Source organism: Cheilinus undulatus, linkage group 8, assembly GCF_018320785.1.
Source record: "Cheilinus undulatus linkage group 8, ASM1832078v1, whole genome shotgun sequence".
NCBI classification, from domain to species: Eukaryota; Metazoa; Chordata; class Actinopteri; order Labriformes; family Labridae; genus Cheilinus; species Cheilinus undulatus.
Window position 1 is genome coordinate 40,555,394 of NC_054872.1, and position 16,935 is coordinate 40,572,328.

The 16,935-nt window shown below is 38.3% G+C and overlaps 1 protein-coding gene across 3 annotated transcripts in view; it reads right to left on the reverse strand.

Annotated features, from left to right (window-relative positions):
* Positions 1-1,357: 1,357 nt before the first annotated feature.
* Positions 1,358-16,935, reverse strand: part of gramd1a (GRAM domain containing 1A) — a 52,994-nt gene continuing 37,416 nt past the window's right edge. For all 3 annotated transcript variants that reach the window (XM_041793163.1, XM_041793164.1, XM_041793165.1), the window contains 7 exons: positions 13,467-13,609; positions 11,224-11,327; positions 9,056-9,286; positions 8,228-8,312; positions 6,702-6,809; positions 4,563-4,683; positions 1,358-4,333 (listed from right to left, as the gene is read on the reverse strand). In XM_041793163.1, coding sequence (XP_041649097.1) covers positions 4,232-4,333; positions 4,563-4,683; positions 6,702-6,809; positions 8,228-8,312; positions 9,056-9,286; positions 11,224-11,327; positions 13,467-13,609 — 894 coding nt within the window. In that variant the 3' untranslated portion in view covers positions 1,358-4,231. The remainder of the gene's footprint in view (positions 4,334-4,562; positions 4,684-6,701; positions 6,810-8,227; positions 8,313-9,055; positions 9,287-11,223; positions 11,328-13,466; positions 13,610-16,935) is intronic.

Below are 16,935 nucleotides of genomic sequence, written 5' to 3' on the forward strand. Positions count from 1 at the left end.
ATTTTAAGTTACACGAAAGGGTTATGAGCAGCCTAGAATAACGACAAGAAGAGGCATTTTAAAGGCTTAACAAGTTGATTTACATGCAGATTAATGATGGATGTTGGATATGTATTGTTTACGTTATCTAAACGCCTTGCCCTGCACAAAAAACGCACCCAGTGAAAACCACCACACTGCTCCCCACATTGTTGGTCTGCTTTGTGTGCACGTGTTTTCTTTCAGCAACCGATTAAACTGCAGATTTCACTTTACATGTAAATGTGGAAATGTTGCTTGCCACAATTAAAACAAAAGAGAAAAATGGGAATTACAGTGACACACAGAAAGAAATAAAATACTTGTGAGGAAATCAGCCTGGTTCTGTTTTGATTCTCTTCACCTCTATGGGGAATGAACAAAGTCAAACTTGACTCATGTCATGTGTGTCGCTCAGCAGCCAAGGTCAAGATTAAGTGGCATTTCTTTACAGGCCTTTCACTCCTGGTAATAACCCCTGTGATTGCCAGTGGTACATCCAAAGAAAAGTTGTGGACTTATTTTTTCAACAAATTATCTTCTCATGCCCCTGTTATGGGAAGCAGGACTAGAGTTGTGTTAATCCTCCAATCCTAAGAATTGATGCCCCCCCCGGAAGCCTCCGCGGATTGGCTTCAAGAGCTGTTTGAGTCCGCCTACTGCAAGCAGACTGCTGACGTCATACAGGGTTTGTCCAATTCTTGCTACAGTCTATGGGTGTGTCACACAGCCCAGCCAGTGAGCAGATTTCATCTGACCCACGATGTATTTTCAGAGGACAGTATAGTTTGGAAAATAATTACAGCTTATTTTCATTAATAAACAAAATTACACATAATTGTAGTAAAATACCACCACAAATGTGAATCATACATTAATGGTGTTGCAAAATTTGGCAGGTCACATAAGGCAAACTCGTATCTAAATTAAGAGTTGTTTGAGAGCAGAAACCGCTGGCTCTTCTTTGTGAGCTGAGCAAAATGACCCAGATCCTAAAAGAGCCTGAATTCCTCTCACTAACTTCAGCATGTCAATAATCTGATGTGATTGAGAGACCCCTAGCATCATAAGTGAGGTATTGTGTCTATTTGCATGAACATGGATTTGTTCTGTGGAAATTTTTAAAAAGCACGAGGGAATTATAAGTGATAATAGCAAATTATTCATGTTCTAAAATTTAAGGCATGAATTGCAAAGGCCCAGAAAGTTTTGGCCATAAAATTGGGATCAAATAGCTGTAACATTAAATTTTAGCTTCCCTGACATCATTTTCAGAATGGGTACTCTGGTATATAAAAACATGTACAATGACACTGATTGGTAAAGTAGATCATTTTGATTGCAGCCATTTAAAACACTTTATTTTCAACTTTTCTCTTCATACATCAAAACACAATGATAAAGCCTTGTGGATTATGTATTCAAGCTAGTTTCCCCAGAATCAAGATAGCACCAGTGACTTTTGAAGTCAAATCCAGACCCTGAGTCACTACAGCTGTTTTGAGACAAGGTTATCTTCATTTTTCATAAACTATAAAATTACAGAAGTAGATCTCAGATTGCTGTCAAGAGTAGGTAACGTAAGCAAGTCCCAGTTTAATCAAGAAAAAGTCTATTCTTTATCCCGCCTGTTCAAGGCGTTTCTAACAGTGGAGTCTGAGAAGTTCTCAAAATAAGCCTGCAATTATTTTGAGGAGTGAATAGCACAAGTCCTAAAAAGTTTCACGTATATGCTTGAGTGATGATCTATGTGTTGTTTTGTGGTGTCTCAGAAAGGGTAAGACATTTCAGACTTTCCACAGCTGTTACGTACACTCCCAGAACTAAATTATGAATCCAGAAATTGGCAGATTAATAATCAATGGAAATAACTTTGAACACCCTTCTTCACAGCTTCTTATGGGCCTCATGTAGCGGAAAGAGATTTCTTATTAGACGTCATAGGCTCATACTCTAATGCTCATAAGAAACTAGGGCTGAAACTGTTTGTTAGATAACTAAGAACCCACATATTTCCATGAGCTATTCAGGTTTATTAACATATTTGGTGTTTTCCTTGGTAAATTACAACCAAATATTTTGAGTTGGAGACTTTGGAAAAATAATATAAATATATTTACAAAGGCTTTCAGATACTGTGAAAAAAACCTTTCTTCTGAATTCGTCTCACTGATTACTATTGGGACCAAATCGGAAAGCTAAATAAATTGCAAAATGAGAGATTCTGACCCACCTTTTTTCACAGGAAAGACACAGACTCAAAGATAAACAAGGAGCTGTTGAATGTTTAGAACTTTTCATTTCTCTCCATGGTGTGGTGTACAGTCACATCTTTACAGTACAATCTCATCCCCGCTACTCATCCGTCACTCTCTCCCCAGCCCATCCTCACCCTCCCTCCCTGAATAAATATGACACCCTTTTGTTATTATTTTTTTTTTTTTGGTTGACCACGCACAGCATGGCCACATGCCTCTGTAATTGTATTTTCATCAACACAGGGAGAGCGAGTGAGCAGGTGAGGGGGAGGAGCACACAGAGGAAAGTGAGGAAGAGTGGGTCTGAGTGATGAGAAGAAAAAGAAGAAAGCGACGAGTGAGTGCAGATGGGTGAGATGTTTTGAGAGGTCTGAACGGAGAGCACTGAAAATTAACAACAAATAAAGACAACATAATAATAAAGATTGAAATGAAAAAGGAATTGAATAAAAAGAGAAAACAAGTGAATCAAATTAATTTACAAACACAAACAAAAAAATACTGCAAAAAGGATTCCCTTCTTCATTTGGGGTTACTCAGTTCTGGTTGGTCCTTTTGTTTTTAAACACACGGCCCAGCTGGACAACACGGTAGATGACTGGTTTTATATTTAAATTTCTACCTGATCAAGTCTATGTAACACCCTGAACCATTTAGGTGTTGTTTTGTCAAACATCCAAAAAGAAATCTGCAAAAACAAACGCTAATATGAAAATGTAACATCTGAAAATGTAACAGTGAGGACTCCTTGTGAACGCACACGCACACTTCTGTCAAATCAACCCCATCTTTGCTTGTTTTCACTGCCTCTACGCACATTCACACACAATTCATCATTATTATTATTATTATTATTATAATTATATACTACTTTGAAACATTCAAAAAGTACTAGAATCACTATAGCCATTATTGCTGTGACAAGTATCCTTCTTGTGTAGCTCCTCTTGGTCCATGACACAACAGCATAACAGAGCACGAAATATCCACCTACTGACTTCTTTAGAGCAGGACAGGACTTCAGATCAAAAAGTCAACGGTGATAATAAATACTGTAACAGTCCGTGACGCAGCTTGTTGTCATAACAGACGAACCAACACAGTTTATTTAAGAAGATAAAACCCGAACAGGACTGTGGAGAGTGAAGAGGTGTTTTGGATTAATTTTAAGATGTAAAATTTACATCTAAAAATGAGTGAAAACTAAAGTGTCTGTTGAAATGTTTCTCAGCTCCGTTCTTAGACGACTGACAGCCTTTGTGGGGGCTTAAATTGGACATGAAGAAGAACAAATCCCTGACAGAAAAGAGCAGGAGTTGCCTGCTCCTGTCAGCTGTCCCTCCTCTTCTCCTGGGTGTTTGTTCGTCACATCCGCACAGCAGGTGGCACCCCATATTTGTAAGTTTTATTTCAGCAGGCGTTGTCTGGAGGCAAAGGTATCTAACTTGTTCCCAGGACTAGGAGGAAAAGCTCCCACTTTCCAGAATCACTGATCCCTTCCTATTGCACCGATGAAACCTGTCAAGAGGGGAGCTGGAGTCTTTGATAGTCATAAAACAGGTGTTTCTGAAAATGAAGGTTAATTTGTCATTTCTCTTTTCTTATCTAGCAGTGGAGGTCAAAATCGGCCCACCAGTGGCCTGTTTCCTTACACTGCATACAGGAGACTTGCAGCTGTAGGTTAATTATTGCTGTGATCCTGATAGCTTCCAGTCTGAACAAGTTCAGTGGAGTTTTACTGGTTGAGGCTGAAGGCGAAAGTCGCCATTTCAAGTCAGTCAGGCGAGGAGAGTTGTGGGTAATGCAGCCTCCCTGCACATCCCACTCCTTTCTAAATGATTTGGAAATGAGTGAAAGAGCAAACTCAGTCCTGATTCACCAGTCCCCATTTTTTCTGCCAGAGTGTTCAGAGATGTTAGACTTGTGGGGAAGAGGCTAACGAGAGGATGTGGAGCTCAGGCATCAGTCAAGGTCTCTGCAGTTGAATCGTCAGGGGGATCCTGCTGCACCTCTGGGACCACGATGCCCCGGTGGAGCTTTTCTAAAGACTGCTTCATCTGGACATAAACATGGGTGGGTGATGGAGGGGGTGGGGTTGGGGGTTGAAGGGTGGGAGAAAGAAGTTGAGTCAGATTTACTTAATTACATAATGCAGTGACAATCCAGCACATTAGGAGCACAAGCAGTATGTATGACTCACTCACAGATTTCCTGCTGACTGTTCCCTGATGACATCCTCTACAAACAGTTTACTTCAGAGTCAAATGAACAGACACAAACACTTACCTGGTCAAGGAGCGTGACAGAAGACTGCAGGATCTGCTGCCATTTGCTGAGCTGAGCCTGGTGAAACTGTCTCTGCAGCTGTAAAACCTGAGCCCACTCTCCAGCTGTCTGAGGCAAAGGACTGAGAAAGGGAGGGAAGAGAACAGAGGGAAATCAGTCAATCAGTCAATCAATCAATCAATCAATCAACCTTTATTTATACTCGAGAAATCATTGAGGGGCACCCTCATTTACAATGATGTCGAGTCAATTACAGAAGAAATTCAGAGAATACAAAACAACAAAAACAGAGGTGAGACTGACAAAAGGGCATTACAATCATCAGACGGGTGATGATGAAACGACAATAAAGGTCACACTTACATAAAACAATTACAGACATAAGGTTGGAGGTTTAAAGTAACATTTCTAAAAAGCTCAAGAGGTAAAGAGAAATAAGGAAATAAGAGAAAAGTTAAAGATAATGACAAATGAAGAGTCTATAACAAGTGGAAAGGAGTTATTTTTCACCATCCTGGTGTAACTGAGTTTTTAGCCACTAGGGGGTAGAAAAAGGCCAGCTAATCACTCAGTATGTTTACATGCAGTTAAAGCTGATGCAGTTGTAACTCTACATTAGTCAATTTAACAATACTACAGTGCTAGTCACAGTAAGCCAGCACAGGAAGAGAATCTATTTATTGGAAGTATGTCCAGCTCTGCTAGGTAGGTGGGAATACAATTCCTTTCAGCTGGTGACTGTTAGACACGGCTCTGTAAGTTTTTTCCATGCTCTGCACTTTAATTGGCACAAATGCAGTGCATGTACCCTCTAGCTTATGGTGATGTCCTATGGGCAGACAACTACGCGTCTTCTGCCATGTTACCCTTTCATGCTTATGAACTCGGGGTCAAATCCCAGAGTAGGAACTGTGGAGCATGCACAAAACATAAAGGCTAGTTTAGCTGAATTTCCAACAGGTGGTCTGGGTTGACTGAGTATGGTTTGGTATGGTTCAGTACAGTAAATCCCAAGATAATTTGTGTTTCTACAGACACCCATACCCTCACTTCGTGTGTGGCAGTGTTAGCAATGACGTAGGAGATCCAGCATTTTGTTGTTTTCCTTCATTGGATGTAGCAGTTGATCAAAAGTTAAGAAGAAAGTGTGTCTGTTGTGTGTGAAGCTCCACCCTTAAGCTTGGCACCCCTTTGGAAAGGTGCCAAAAAGTAGGTCAGTACAGGTCAGTTATTTGGGATTCTTTCTAACTTTTGATAATGGAGAGGCAAATAAACGCATACTATGCTATACCAAATTGAACTGGACCACTCTGTGGGAACAACTGAGATATCTGGCTGAGATTAAACATACAAGAGTAAATAGAACCCCATTATTTGTTTGTGTTGGTCCATCTTTTGAGCAACGTCATATAAACAGACTGAGTGAGGTGTCACTTGTGGAGCTCATATGGTGAACTTATGAGCAACCACCTGCTTATTTCCACACCCAGTAAAAATGGAGAAACAGTATTATTACCATAAAGCTGAGTGGATAAGATGCACTTCTAATAACTTTTTCCATCTAAAACGTGGGCTGCATTCCAGCATAAAAAGCATAGACATTTGCAGTAAAGACTGCAAATGCAGCTGTCAGTGCAACACACATGCAACATACCATATCCCCTTTGGGGGACTCAAAAACAACTAGCTAACTTCTGGTCTCTGACAACCCCTCAGAAAAATCTCTATTTTTTTACCATAAGTAAAGGCTATGATATGTTAACCAGCTAAATGTGAACTACAATAAGAAAGTGTAGCAGTTAAAAGATAAAGCCCAAACATAATGTTAAAAATTGCAGTTCCTTAAAATATTACTTCACGCAAGCACAAATAGTGAGACAATCTACAATGAAGCCAGTGAGAATTAGTACGGGACATATTCGTGAAACATAAAAGTTTCCTGTGATGCTTAGTTAAATCAGCACAACCAAATTCAATTCGTTTTTAACTGCAAGGAAAGACGTGCTGCTGTGAAGCAAAACTGTGAGGGACATTTTGGACCAGTAAATAAAGTCCCAGTAAAATAAGCTAGGACCAAAAGCCAATTACCTCTGTAACTCTGAGTCTATATTTGGATGGAAAAGAGAGCAGAGTGTTTACCTGTCAGCAACAGAATAGGAGTGCCACGTCTCCAGTGTATGGGCTGCTCTTTCCAGAGCGTACAGCTTATAGAACAGCAGCATGTTGAGTGCCACCAACACGACCAAACTGACAGGAGAGAGAGAAAAGGATGGTTTATTTAATGTCTGGATATGGACTATCTAAATAGAAAAAAATAAACACATTCATTCATAATTAAGAGCACATCAGTGAGAAATTAAAAGGCAAATGCTAATCGTATGGGCAGAGAACAAAAAAAAAACAGTGTTTGTCACAAAACCAATCACTTTTTAACAACACAGTGTGAATTTATTACAGGAAAAATCCACCCTGGTAGAAGCGCCTGTGCTGTAGACAACTATCATGGTTATACTACTAAACACTTCCATTCCTGAACATCTAAAATAAATGTCCTCATGATATGATGCTCACATATACATAACAACTGCTATAATATTTATATTTTCATGAGTAAATAACGATTCGTTTCTGGACTTAGTAACACTGAACAGTCACACATAATATTGTAATAGAGAAATACAACATCATGTATTTTTTCATGATATGAGCCATACAAGAGTCAAAATTCTAAACATTCATGAGCAACTTTTCACAAAACACTGTCGATAAACGCTTGTAAGCTCAACAGAGGTGGAAGTGTGCTAAAAAAATTCAGTAGATACCTGAAAATAAAGAGGTCCCTCTGAAACACCCTCATAAACGGTGTGTTTACTAAGCAGAGAGCTGGTGTTTTTGTTTCATGGATGTATTTCATATAATGAGGAAGAAAAGCTGTTTAATATGGCAACACCTTCATGTTCATGTTGAAAGAAATCTTGCCTGAGGGCATCATAAGAGTATGTAAGGGTGGATTTTTCCTGTATTATCTACATCGTTTTCTTTGATCTATTTCCTTTTACAGCCAGTGCTATTAAATCAAAGCCTCTCATACGAACCTGATACAGATCCTATTCACAAGAAGTATTGCAGAAAAGGAAGGAAAAGAAGAGAAATAGCAAGAAAGGCATAGTGAGGCTGTTAGTATGCAGAGGATTGATATCCAGCATGTCTGAATAAGAGAGGAGCATTCAGACGTGGATAGAAACAAGACAGAAGAAAGTAAAAACAGTCAATAAACATACAATCAAACCAAAGATTTGATCACATAAAGCTTCAGAAATTCCTCTAATTGATAGAATAAAGGAAAGGATGTACTGCACTGGAGGTGGACAACATGCAAGGACAAGTGCATTAATGTGTAAACTTAACTAGTTTACATTAATACATTTGTGCAATAGGGGAAGACCGGTTCTTATTCATAAATTATTTGGAAACATTAATCTCTGTATTACATCACTCATAGTGTGTGATTTGAATGATAAATAAGCCATAAAGTTACAAAAATGTGTGCAGTAAATCATGCTTGAAGCAAAATAGCCTTAGGGGAAACTGAACAGGGATTCAGAGTCTGCTGTTCTTCTAAGACTCAGTGCCACAAACATACAGCAAATTGAGCATAAACTTACATAAAGCTGACAATGAGGAGGATGGTTGATATACTGTTTTGCCCTCCACTGCGAGTACGATCACCCAGTTTTGTATACTGAGCACCTGAAAAAGAAAAACAAGCCACGGTTTTAGGCATCAGGGATAAACTGTGTTTCCATTTCGTGATTCTAACAGGAATGATTGAGGCCTGGTCCCAATCATAATCCCACCCTCTTGGTGCTTTTTCCTGAAGGCCATAAAGACCAGAGCTACAAAGGCGAGACTTTAATCTTGTCCTTGGACATGGGACATAGTTAACATTTAATATTATCATGCTTTTCATTTTTTTAAACAAATTTGTATAAAAATGACCAAAAAAAGCACCATCCCTTTTCACAGAGCATTTCTGCAACAGCTGAAGATCCGTAATCATAAAGCCATTCAAACTGGATCTGCAATGGTTTAATTTTGGAGTCCCTGTCTGTTAATTCCAACAGCAACCTACGTTGTTGAAAAATGCTACAGCCCAATAACTTTAGCTCTAAAAACTTGTTATTTAGCTCTAAAAACTTGGTAATGTTATGTCTTTTTGTCTCTTTTTGTGATATTCCTTTTTGGAAATATTGGTTTTATTTTAATGTTTCCTCAATTGCATCTGTTTCTTTTTATGCATCATTACATCCAAGACACTTAAAAGATTCAACCTGATTCTGTTTCATCTATAATGAAATAACCACTAGAGGGCAGTGTTCTACAGAAGATGGATGTAGCCTTTTTGTTTGGCTGCATGACCTTCAATACTGGAGGCAAGGAGAGACATTCCCACATCAGTACAAACATTTCAACACGTATCCGTCCAGACTTACTGGCTTCTCTCCTGTCTCTTTCCTCTCCGACTCCTCTGTCCCCTCGCTCTCCTGCACCCATGCCTCCTCCCTCCCTCTCTCTATCCTTCTCGCCCTGCCGTCGAGAGCATGTTCGTTTACGGCGGCGCAGGGCTGGCGGAGTCTTTGCAGAGTCTGCCCCCACTGCTTCTCCTGTGGTTACCACGGAAACCTCGGACTGCAGTAGCGTCTCCAGCTTGCACACCTCGCTCTCTGCAGGGTGGAAAGTAAAAAAAAAGATGGAGAAATTAAAATAGAAACATAAAAAAGGAAAAAGAAAAGAAACTGGGGGTAAAGACTGCCAGGACACGATTAAAATGTAACTCAAGAATAAATGAGAGTTTTCAAGCTTTGTTACTTTGAAAACCAAAATATTTACCCATATTTATCTATGAACGGTAGAACTGTGTAACAATCATAAAAATCTATTGAGAATGAAAACATATTTATTTTAGGAGTTTAAAGGCAGAGTTAATTATTGTGGGTCAACTTAGGCCTGGGCAATATGGCCTAAAAATCATATCACGGTATTTTCTTGCCTTTGGCGATAACGGTATTATATCACGGTATTACAAAATTAAAAAGAGATAATGCTTTTCAATCCAAATTCAAGTGTTATTAACCCCCTTCTACACTTATAACAAGCCTTTGATGGCATACTCAATTTATTTCCAAGTATAGCAACAAAGAAAACATGTTTTACTTAAAGTCTCTCTTGGTTTACTTCTAACTGCACTAACTGCATTTCATCTCTAACCTGATGAGGTGTGTTAAGCTGCTAATGACCTGAACACATTTCCTAGTGAAGGTGTTCACAATAAAAGCGTTTCAGAAAAATAACAGCCGCAGACTTTTATTTTGAAGAGCTTGACGGAAGTATTGTGTTTAGCATTGAGTTAGCTTAGCTTTGGCTGCTGTACCGAAGAATACGGCTAGTTTACAGCAGCTTTTCTGACTTCATTTAACATCGCAGCCTGGATCTTTGACTCGCTGTGGACTTAGAAAAGAAAGTCATAAGTTAAAATAGACTTTTAAACGGTTGTTTATGCCGTTGTAAGAGGAAGAACTGCAGCGCTGAGCTCTGAGACCAGCCAAAGCAGCACTTAGCTTGTGTTACAGCCCCAGGCAGGGTGACAGAGACAGCACACTGACTTCGTTGCGGTACAGCCATCAGACTTTGAGAGGAAAAAACATGTGTTTTTGTGTGATGATGTCATTAACAAGCGTTATCGCAATTGGTCGGTAGTGTCCAAATCTATATCATTTATATACCGTGCACCCCTAGGTCAACTCAGCATGTAAAGTTAGGCCCCATATCCCTGGCTCAGCAACGCCAGAAGCTTCCTCTTGGATATGTGCTTACGATCTGTCACTTGGTCGCTACATTGTTGCAGGGTCCTGTCTCCATACCCTGCTGTTGACAGGGGCTCTAAATGCAGTCCAAGGTTAATGCCAAGAAATAATTCTGACACAGCAAAATGTAGGGAGCAGGGACCCTACTAAAATAGATACCACCAAAAATCTAAGGTGGAGTATTACTGAGGATCAAGTGACTTCTTTCTGAACAAGACAACATAGTTTTCAGGAAAACTGCACTCATTCTGTCCAGTACTCTGCTTTCGTTCTTGGTATTTGTGCACTGAAGGTTTTAAATTCTCCACATTTCATTGGATTCTCAGAAATAGTGAATCAGAGATACTCTGATCCCTGAGGAGAAATAACTGCACAATTATACAAAACTTGCTTCCAAAACATTGAACTTTGCTTGTTGGTACATGTTCTGGCCCTTGTTTTAGAAGTCATTTTGAGCAAAGATAGGATCTAAATAAGATCTATCACAACGCTCATCTAATAACATATTCATATGAAAAAGGAAACTTGACCCAAAAACTTAAAACCAACTATTTTTAGCTCTAAGAGCCTTTAACTGTCAGAGCAGAGGAAGTTAAATGCAGCTGTTGAATCAAAATCGACATAAACCAAAGTGATCTCATAAATTTGGCTTTGACTCAGGTTTTCCCTGCTGTTCGGTGTAATTTAACTTTTTGTTCATTCATCGGAAAAAGAGAAATAGCAGTGAACAGTTCAGTTTTGTTTTCAGGCTGTGTGCATACAGACATTCACGGGAAAAGCAGAATCATATGACTCACCCATGTGTCTGTAGTACTCTTCAATACCGCTCCAGGTGTTCTTTTCAATCAGTGCTTTCACCAAACTCCACGGCTGTTTCCTGTAGCAGATGTCTGAGGAGACTCTGAGTGAAGACAAGGCAAACAAAAATATCAATCTGTTTTTATATTATCTTGTACAAAGAAAAACTAGACTCACTACATACAGGTTTGACTTGTCAGTTTTCAGTTAGTTTTGTATTTCCTTTTTTGGTTTGGTTCCTAAATGAAGAAACCAGTGCCAATAGGACCAGCGCAACTTCCTGATCTTCAGAAATATTTTCTTTGATACCTATCAGCTCAGCTGACATTTCCAAGTTACTACATGAGAAAATAAGCTAGCTAACTACTCACAACTTTTTGTTTCCAAAGAAATCAGAAAACACACAATATACACACTACAAAACATCAGTTAGGGTCAGAAAAGGCTGGAAAAATATTTTTGTGATACCATCAGCTTTCACAATACTTCATCCATTACTCTCACATTCAATAGTACCTAACGAACTGAAGTTTCAGATACGCTCTTAACAAGTTAGAAGCTTGCCAACACACCTCTACTTAGACATGACAAAAGATTCAGAATTGTGTTTGATGAATGCTGTAGAAACGCCTCTTGTCTTTGTCATGATATTCCTCTCACTGCCTCCTAGGAAATACGTCTTAACAGATCTCCTTTGAACTGTCTAAATTCTAGAAATACAGGGAAACTTTCCTACAATTAAGAAAGTCCTCTCTTTTGTTTGCTTGCATCTGCTTTGGGTAAAAAATGTGACTGGTGAACAGCAGCCTGTTGTATCAGCTACCCATAGGTTATCTCTTAAGTCATGGCATTACACCCACATTAAGCCCTACCATGAAATTAGTTAAGTTGTAACTTAAACTGAGATTTAATTCATAACTTAAGCCTACATTGAAATCATCCCAGCTGGTGTAACATCTTTAATGTTAGTAGAGCTTAAAACTCCATTGTTAGTTAGAACTTGCATTCAAATTAAGCTATGTTTGAACTTAAGAACAGCTCAGAGCTGTAGTTTACTCAACACTTTGGCACTTTTTCATTCTGTCGTTTATCACAACATTCATGATTGTACCATTAAAAACATAATGTATCAAAGATTTATATCAAAAAATTCTGATAACCAAAGGCTGTTATAAAGAAGATGCAAGGGACCGAGAGCAAAGTATGCAAGTATATTAGAGAAAATTTGCTCCAAATAAAGATGACTATTGAGACAGGAAGACAGTCAAAGCCATAACTTGATTGAAACAGGTCTTTATATAACAGTCTACTGGGGCTGTAGTCAGCGGAGAAACGTCTGTGTCTGCATTTTATTTCTCCCTCTCTGTGATTGCAACAAAAAGCAGAGAAAGATGTCACACTCTTAGATCCTCAGATGCTAACATCAGTCTTTTGTTTGTCTAATTATATTAAAGATAGTGTGATCTTTTAATGGAAATATGCCTATGTACTGTCAAGCTGAATGCAGTATGTTTGAGCTGTATTGCTTGTAGTAAATAAAGCAACACACTCAGAACCTCTCCAGTGTTACAGATGACTATTTTGAGCAAAGCATCAAGGGACAAGGGACAAAATAAGGAGACAAAAACTCCACTGGGATCAAATCATTTACCACTGAGAGTTTCAGGTCCCTGAGGCTGAGGAACTTCAGCCCTCAACGACAGTTTGAACCATCTATTTGGCTGCAAACTGAACAGACACGTGTCAGCATTGAAGCTGTTAAGGAGGTGATGAAACATGGCAGTGCTCTCCAAGTACATGCTCAGTTTTACAACGTTTCATACTTTGAAAATGGAAAATATAAAACCAACCAACCAACAGCTGCTCCACAAACATAAGGGACGTGTGTTAACCTTTCATTTACTTCTTAACATTTAGTGCACCACATTTTCTCACTCATTTTTATGCTTTTACATTTCACTGTTGCAAAGCTGCAAAGATAAACCAATGAAGCCTTTAGGTGACAGCTACATGATTAACCACTAGCTCCTATGATAATGCATTAATGGCTTTGAGTAATTTTAATATAAAGTCTGCAAGTATACGTGCTTCAACCCTGCTGGAAAACTTTTCTGGCATGAGTACAGTCTTCCAGTTGAGAATCCTCTGTTCTAATCTTGATTTCATTGTCACTGTGTGAGCTAAAAGTTCACAGATAATCCCAATTACTTGGATTACCCCAATAAGATAACAACAGTCCTACCTGAGCCGGCTCTTGTGCTTGTTGATGGAGGTGAGGCAGTATCTGTGGACAGTGTAGAAGTAATCCTGGTACGGGATACCTGAGGTGATGACCTCCGAGTCAACCACAAAGCACTCGCCCCGAGCACTGCTCTTATGCAACGTCTGGAAAAAAGAAAAAAAAAAAAAAGAGGTAAAGTTATGAAAAATATATGGCAAAACGAGCAACAGAAACCTCTGCCGGTTATGGCCTCTTTTACACAAGAATTCTTCTTTTAAGCTTCTTTATGGCTGGTTGAATGCTTGAAAGTGCTCCATATCCAAACATTTTGATGACAGAAGGTGATTGGGAAATCTTTTCCCACTGTTTTATAAAGACATCTTGATATCAACAATCTGACGTTGGCAACAGGGTTTGTCAGCAGTCTGGAGATGAGAAGATAAGAAAGGCTTTTAACCTCGCTTAACACATCTCTCCATCTGAAAGATAAAACTCTGTTCACCTTTCTCCAAAAGTGACTGAGAGAAGATTAAGAACTTTTCATCACTTAAAATAAAAAAAAAACAATAAACAAAAGAAAAACACACAAAAAACACTCCAAAAAAGGAAAAAGAAACTAAATGGTTATAAATAAACTGACGACTGTTTTTTCAAGAATTTATACCCTGGGGATCAATGAAGTATTATACCACATTATCTTTTTGTACCCTCGCACAATTTCTGTCACTTTTCATATAACCAGCTAAAATCCATGTCTTAATAAAAATTATTGTGGACTGGCGCACAGATGGCCCAGCTGTTAGGTCATACCTCATGTACATGGACAGCCCAAGTTCAAGTCTGACTTGTGGCTTCTTTCCTGCATGTCTCTCCTCCACTCTCTCATCCTGTTTCTGACTATCCTCTTCTCTACTTAAAGACATGAAAAGCCCCAAAAATATATATGTTTAAAAAAGAATGTGGGCTGTTGTTTTTGAAAGATATACCTTTTTTATTTTTTGGCCTTTTGTGCCTTTATCAGATAGAGGAGGACAGTGGATAGACTCAGAAACAGGGACGAGAGTGGGGAAAGACATGCGGCAAAGGGCCACAGGCAGGATTCCAACCTGGGGCGCCCGCGTACATGGGACATGCCTTAACCACTCGACCATCTGGGTGCCCCAAGATATACTTCTTTTAAAGCAATATCAGTACTTCTGATTTCTAAAAATTCTGACAAAGTTCTACTATGTAAATGATGTTTTGTATCTGAATTGAGTACATTCTTATTTCTATTTTTCTTAAGAAAAAAGACTGATGTAAGCATAATTAGACATTATCATAGAAAGAATGCACCGGTGGAATAAAAGACAGTGGGCTTGTGCAAATAGAAATTAAAGGCAAATTAAAATCTTCACACAAATTCACAAGCAGTTGCAATACTGTGTTACAATATAACTGATGTTGCAAAAAGAAAAGAACCACTTTTAAGAGCTGACTAAACACTAGTGGCCTGTTGCACCACTTAGGCACAAGCTCTGTCTTAAAGGGACACAGGATATTACTAGCATGACACCAGATATTAGCTTAAAACATTAATGACTGGTATCAGCAGATATGAAAATGTCATTTCTGTCAATATTTACAGATGTATCAGCTGTAAATATCAGTCATATTTACAAGTTTGGGAAGTTTTTGCAGGACCAACAGACCAACGTCAGCTGAAGTCTTCTCTTTGTTCGTCCTCATTTCTTAAACTTTAATGTGTGTTAAAAGAATATAGGTTTTAAGGTTTGAACTACAAAAGGTTCATCTTTACTTGTGGAGCGTAACATTCAAACTAACCAAAATACTGTTGCAGATATGATATTTTCACTTCATAAGACCAATCAGCGTAAAACATCTTTTGATACAGCGTTTGTTACAGTGCTGGCTCCCATGTCAGACTGTCTAAACACTAAATGGTAGGGCTGGGCGATACGGTTAAAAAATTAAATCTCAAATTTTTTCACCCCAGACTTGACCATTTTAAATGACTTTTTGTTTTCAAATAAAAAAGACCACTCATACATGTTTCTGTAAATGTTATCAACAACAGTCACAAAATTTGACTGAATTTGCCTTTACAGGTTAAGTGTGAGCTGTAGATTTGTCTTTAAAGTGCATTTTAGAGGGTTATTTACATTAAAACTTAGGCTCTGAAAGTTTTTATCTGCTTAAGAAAAAGACTGAAAGTAAAGCTTCTGTCTCTCCATGGACTAGACAGGTAAACAAGACCATCAGAAGAATATTAATTGCTTCTTTATATGTATTTGAGTGCTCCTTGTCTCTTCCACAGAATCTGTGTCAGATAGAAAATGTTGGCAAGCAAACCCAAAACTACATTTAACATAAACTTCTACTGAGAGGATTCAGAGGGAATATGATTATTAAAACTGAGCAGGATGTTTTTCTTTGTTTGATGGGATGTTTTCCTTGAGTTTAGGATCACTGGTTACACGTGAGCAATATGTAAGAAAAAAAGTATCATTTTGTTTAATAAATTCCATTAATCAACAAACTATAACAAAAATGTTTAAAAAATATCGCAAGTATTATGATCAGTTCTTAATTAAAACCTAAACCTACAGCCACTGTGACGCAATAAATAATGATGATGGTTCTTTCTTGCTGTGCAGCTAAAAGTACTTCTGCCCCTGTAAACTGAAAACTGGGAGTATTAAGTCATCACACATTTCTAAACAGCTGGTTTAAACCTCTGATGAATGCTACCTTTCAAAATGATTTACAGAGGATTTTACACCCACACAAAGGTGGATGTAAGTTAAAACTAAAGCTTTTGTTAGAACTATCTCAGCTAGTGAATTATCTCGAAACTTACTGGAGTGTAAATTATTCCATAGTAAGTTAGAAGATGCAGTTAACTGGGCAACTTTTGAATCAGCACATTGCTGGTGCACCCCATAGCAGGTGTGGTCACTGTATTACAATGGCAGAGGACTTTCATTCATTTTTGCTCTACAAAAATATGTGGGTTAGAAAGCAAATCGACAAAAAGTAAGCACAAGAAAAAATGCTCTGAGCACCAGATGGGACCAAAGTTACATACTTTCAATGAAAACAGCTTTTACTTTGATTTGATTGTAAATAAAACACAAGTTTTTGTCCCGCTTTGAGTTGAAGGATTTTAAGGAATTATATTAGGTTTGATGGCAGCAATAATATGATCAAAGCAGTCATAAGATGATTATCAGATTGTAGATGTGTTATTCCTGAATTTAATTCTTCATTAATTCCATGCACTCCAGGATTAGGTGGTTTTGCAATAAAAAGTCTTCTTCAGTAGTGACACCTAGGCTAAAAACATTCCTTGGTCTAAAACTGCAGCTATTACAAGAAAGAAGATTCAAAAGACAAATGTCCGCTCTACTCAAAACCTGACATGTACAGAGTTTTAGTCCTGTTATTATGCCTTTGGTAAAGTTTGAGGACAAACTTAGATTCAAAATAA